Source organism: Colobus angolensis, unplaced genomic scaffold (assembly GCF_000951035.1).
Source record: "Colobus angolensis palliatus isolate OR3802 unplaced genomic scaffold, Cang.pa_1.0 Scaffold10, whole genome shotgun sequence".
Taxonomy (NCBI): Eukaryota; Metazoa; Chordata; class Mammalia; order Primates; family Cercopithecidae; genus Colobus; species Colobus angolensis.
This window is the reverse complement of record NW_012110919.1, coordinates 14,613,298-14,618,998: the sequence shown is the minus strand read 5'-3', so window position 1 is coordinate 14,618,998 and position 5,701 is coordinate 14,613,298. Positions and strand designations below refer to the sequence as shown.

At 39.5% G+C, this 5,701-nt stretch overlaps 1 protein-coding gene across 3 annotated transcripts in view; it reads left to right on the top strand.

The window, feature by feature from the left end:
* Positions 1-5,701, top strand: part of LOC105506804 (chromosome unknown open reading frame, human C12orf42) — a 163,220-nt gene that overhangs the window by 66,030 nt on the left and 91,489 nt on the right. For all 3 annotated transcript variants that reach the window (XR_001000992.1, XM_011935088.1, XM_011935094.1), the window contains exon 2: positions 3,533-3,601. Coding sequence is in view for 2 of the 3 variants with exons in the window: in XM_011935088.1 (XP_011790478.1) it covers positions 3,533-3,601 (69 nt within the window). In the remaining variant the exon portion in view is untranslated. The remainder of the gene's footprint in view (positions 1-3,532; positions 3,602-5,701) is intronic.

Genomic DNA, 5,701 nt, shown 5'->3' with positions numbered 1-5,701 from the left:
TATCGATGAGATCTTGGCCAAAATCAGGCACTAATTTTCTAACCAAGTTAACTGCAAGTGAAACAATCCACATTAGATTAGAACTAAGTAGACAACCTAAATATTTAAAACGGGTTCAATAAGTGAGAAACAAGTATTTCATCTTAATGTCTTGATCCTCTGCTTGGATAGAAGATGATTATCATTTTAAAGAGAGACCATTTCTTTAGAAAGAAATGCACTATCCCACATCAAGGCAAACATGTTTTTTTATTTGGTAGCAGTTTAATGACTGAAGCAAGGATTTCAAAAGCTATCTCCTGGTTTCTGTTCCAATCTTAGAGGCAAAGCAAGTATTTGCTTTCAGCATAGTTGACACCCAAGCTTTTTGCAAATGTTTCCACAAAGCCAGCTGCCCTTTATAGATCCCCCTGGGAACTTTTCTTTTGGTTACTAACCCTCGAGAGGCTACAACTCCCTATTTGTGAAGGTATTTGTCAGACAGAAAGAGGTCATGAATCTTCAGATCTTTTTGAGGAGCATGATCAAGACTCCAGTTTGAAAAACTTTATCCCTTTTCTCAGCCTTTGGGCTCATCTGAAGACTCCCTTCTCCAGCCTTATCATCCCATTGTAACATGCCCCTCCACACACACAGATACACAAAAACAGCACTTCTGTAGCATTTCTTGGCTAGTATATTGTAGGGTTGAAAATTCTGAGAAAATTCATTCCTTATCTGAAAGCTTCATTGGATTTTAAATGCATTTTTATACTAACATTTCTATTGATGAATCTTGTGGATGCATGAAATTTTATGTTTACTGCTTTTGCTTTATCACCAGTTCAGTCATGGTTTCTCCCTAGGTCTCGCCTTTGTATCTTCCATAGTACCTTATTCCCTCCTCCTTTTTAAATAACAGAGTCCCAGAGAGTGTTCAATGACTGATCTCTAATGCCATGCGCTAGGTTGAATAAAAGGCTATGGTCAAACACTTATCTGGAGAATCATGTTACAAAATCGTCAGTGACAAAGACCTGCTACTGAGATATTGTGGCCTTCCAAGGACCTGATGGTGGATTCAGTTTTTACTCTTCACGCACCTATTAGGTGGTTCAAGTGTATAGATGTGTGTGTGTGCGCTTGCATGTGTGTGCATGCCTATGAGCGTGAACAGAACAAAAACCGCAACTCTCTAGCACATACCACCTGTTTTCACATCATTGTTGTTACAAAAGGCTTTTTTTTCCTCCTTTAATTAGCTGAGCTGTCCTATTTTTTCATAACTTGCCTCTTCTCTAACATATGGGCTGTAACCGTATTTCTTTTCATTAGACCTGAGCCTTGTTTGTCATTTATACCATACTTTTGCTTTTCTCTTTCATTTGGAAAGAAAGAGAGGCTTTCTATTATTTTAGAGCAAAGCACCTCTGGTTTATGTGGCGACTCTTGTGGCTTTCTAAATGCACTTGATTTAGCTTTCAATGTGTAATTACTGCCAAACAAGTTAATTGCTTTATAAGTGTCCAGAATTCCCTGGTTTAATTTTGCTTTCATTTACCAACCTTCATTATACATCCACTGTTCAACATAAACACAAATGATTGTTAATGAATGCCTAATGCCATATTCATTAGAAAATCAGGTTAATGACTGGCAATGAATATCCCAGCTACTTTATTCTTTCAAGCTTTTTATTTATTTATTTTTGCCTTGTTGATTACAATAGCTTTTTTGTTTACCAGGAAATTCTACCTGTACTCCTAGTCTGTTTCTTTCTGGACTCCTCATCTTGCTTAAAAGTTCAAGGTAAAGGTTTCTAAGGTACTCTCATTCCTTAATTGTTCTTTCTTCCTGCAGATATGTCCAATATATGCAGCTATTTGTACATAAACTTTATCTCAATAATGCTTTATAAAAAATTAAAAAACCAAGGCAGTCAGAATGCACGTGATTTCCTTAGGCTATTGGCTACCATAAAGTCTTGTTGTTTGGACAACAGAAATCTCAGGACTGCATTGTATAGATGGTCAGGTGGTACACTGAACTACCCTAAGAGGTACTGTTTTTGCATCACAGTCTCTGTGAATGATGCCACCCTGCTGTGCCATCCACAACTTGCATAGCTCTGAGGAGTGGCACTAAGAAATCTCCACTGAAATGATAAATGGATCAGAGCAGGGTGGTTTGGGACAGCATTCAGTGCTTCATGCTGATTGCCCTGAGCAAAGGTTGCCTACTTGGAAGATACCACATGTGTGAATGTACATGGTTTGAGTGAGTGGCAGGAAGTCCATGGAGGAGGAGAACTGAAATGCACATCATGGGGATGGGCCTGATTTTCCCCCGGGTGATTCTTGCTTTGTAAATGAAATTCCTTCCCCTCCCTGCACACATGGGGTTGCTTTTCCAATCAAACCAGCAGCTGAGGTTCGAAGGCTATGCATGTGTGCTGATAACCCAACAGAGGACGATGGGTAGAATACAAAGTCTAGATGCTGAAATTTGAGCCCTGGCTTGTCACTACATGGTTGTGTGATCTTGAGCAGTTTCCTCATCTATCAAGTGCAAATGTTGGCGATTTAGAATTCCTTCTGGCTCCACACCCTGTGACACCACATTCCTTTTGGGATGACAGGAGAGTGCCCCTGCATTCTTTCAGTGCATTGACTGGATGCTTACCATGTGCCCAGCACAGAGTTGATGTCAGGGATACTAGGTAGAAGACACATTTTCTTAATCTCATGGGAGGGCATATCGGGGGGCCCATGCACCCTGCCTGTCTTTGACAGCAGTACAAATGCATCATAGTGGTAGCACTCACTACTCAGCTTCAGTGCTGCAAAATCTATTACCCTCCCCAATTATTTACTCCAAGTTCTAGTAATTTGACCTATTTCTTCACCCTTGGGCCCCCTTCTACTTCTCTTCTCACCATCCTTCTATCATGGTACTTTAATCTCAGAGAAGCTCTTGTTTCTTCTTCCATTTTTGTCTCAGTTTCTGTCTCTAGCCCTCACCCAAGTCTACATAATCTATGTTCAACAAGAAACATTCATTTCTTACTTATGTTCATTTCAATAAGAAGCATTCATTTCTTACTTACGTTCATGAACCTGTGAGTTGACTATGGCTGCATTGGGCTCAGCTGGGATGGGCTTCAGGCTATGGGAGGTACAGCAAAGTCACATGGCAAAGGGTGTAAATGTTTAATTCTATTTCATCCCAATATATCACCATATTTTAAAAATACTTCGTCCCTCTCTTTCATCACATGTATCAGAGTTAAAATTTTACATTTATTTGTGTGATTATTTTGTTACTACCCGTGGCTTCCTCTGGACTCTTGAGGATGGGAACTGTGTTTTGGGCTCACCATTGTTCCCAAAGCACCTGGGACAGTGCTGTGGGCAATATCGGGTGCTCAGTGAATGAACAGCCATTGTTTGAAAGAATTAGCTTCTGATCTGCCTAGAAACCATCACAGGAATGGAAATGTGTCTTTCTAATATTTACTGAAGTGATACTAAATGCCTTGTTTCTAATGTTTCAGAAATCCCCTTGCTACATTCCCATTGTGAGCAGTGCCACCCTGTGGGATAGAAGCACACCCCATGAAAAGGTGAGTCAGTGGAGTGTTATGTGCAGGGCTGCTCCATAGTGCCGACCTTTTGGCTTCAGTTGTTTTACGTGTAAGCAGATTTGTTCCTTTGTATTTTTGACTTTATGACTAGTAAAGGATTTTTTACATTTTAAAATAAGAAGTATGTTAAAAGACATTTCCTAGAAAACCTTGGATCTCTGAGAGTCGCGCTACCTCCTTCTTCTTTACACACAGATATGTACACCTAGAAAAACCTGTATCATCCACTGATGTCCAAGAATAGAAATCACAGTACATTAAGGGTCTTTTCAGTGCATTTATGTGACCAACATACAGAAACTAGGGCGATAATTTTATCTTACCATCATCCATAAAAATTTACAGCTGAGTTCACTAGGCACAAAGTTGACCTGTTAGTAGTGTTCCTCTCCTGTACCATCTTCTACTAATTGGTTGCTAATGCTCTTTTTCTTGGTGAGAGCCAAAGTGAATGTTTGTCCCTACGATGTGCATATGCATGGCTATAAATGACTACGATGTGAACATGGAGATGGTCACCATGGCTGGCTAGTCCAGTTGTCATGGAGCTGTGGTAGCTTTCCAGATTCAGTCCCACTGGAGCTTTGTTTACAAAAGCAGGATTGGGATAAAAAGAACCTTTTGGCCAACACTGAAATTTACATCCTAAGGGCTTTAATCACCTTCATTTCCTTCCCATTTACCATGAAGGGAATTGCAACTTCCTCTAAAAAGGAACACACAGTCCAGCAACACTGATGAAATCACAACATCCCAAACACATGAGGAGGAGATAGTTTTCTCTTCTGTGGACTCCCTTTTTCAAAATTTGTGAGCAGTATTGGCTTAAATTACAGCTTGCAGAAAAGTAGCATTTGGTGACTGGAAATACAATTCAAGAGTAGAAATCAAAGAGGTAGAAAATCACATTTTAAGATTAATGGAAAAGGCCAATAATAGTAGAAAACATGAAAAATATGAAGTAGTTGAAAAACATGACCTAGTTTTCTCCCTGTTCTTACTTTGCACTAAAGCAGAGGAATATATCTAAGTAAGGCACCTGCAGTATGCTGTTTCATTAGTTATATGTCCATTTGGACTTCAAGGATCTGTGCAACTGAAGGATTCCATGACTCCCAGAATGGACTGTGTTGGAAAGGAAACAGGCCCCAGTAAAGTCCCTTTATTTCTACTGTGCCACAACTAGTATGTCAAGGCTCTTAGAAGGCTCTTAGAAGACAACACGTCATGAAAAGGGACCACAGATCCATTCTCTCATCAAGGAGTAGTGCAGGTGACAATGAGAGTTGGCATTTAGCTCATACCGCAGCAAGATGATACCTCTGGAACTCACAGACCAGTGCCCCCTTGGTGCCACTCCTTTCCTCTGACAGCTTAAGTTAGAACGGGGAATCGAGTGCAGTCCTATGTAGAGCGGGACTTGGCATCAGCTAGATCCTCTTTCAAATTGCATCATCTCTTCCTCTCTCTTTCTTCTCTCTCTCTTCCTCTCTGTGTTTTTGTGGCTTTGGAGGAATTATAGAAGTAGGACTAAAGAATTTTAAGATGTATATCTTTAAAGTACTTTCATATTATGTTGTTGCATATAGTATGTACTGTATATTGACTGCTATATACTTTATTATATATTATACATTGTATATTATGCAGTGTACATCAGATGTTGTATAGCACAGGTATATGAAACATATACTATGTATAACATACTATCATATATGTCAGATAACCTGTATTGTGTATGTGTGTGTGTGTCTTTGTGTGTCTCTGTGTCTGTGGCTGTGTGCATGTGTTCCAGTATTATACCTTATATATTGTATTTACTGACCACCTAGCAATAGTCAGATACTAAAAGCAACAGTAAAGAAAAAAGTCTTTGCTTTTTAGGGGACTATCAATAGTGAAGAACATAAATAATGGGAAATTATCAGATAAATAATTCAGGTAATTCCAGAAAACTGCTTTGTTATGAAAACTGTAGATTGGAGGTAATGAGTTTGAGTGTCTTTTGGGGTGGGAGGAGGGTGCTACTTTTGCTAGGGTAAGGTGGTCACGGAAAGCCTTTCTTCTTCTTCTTCTTCT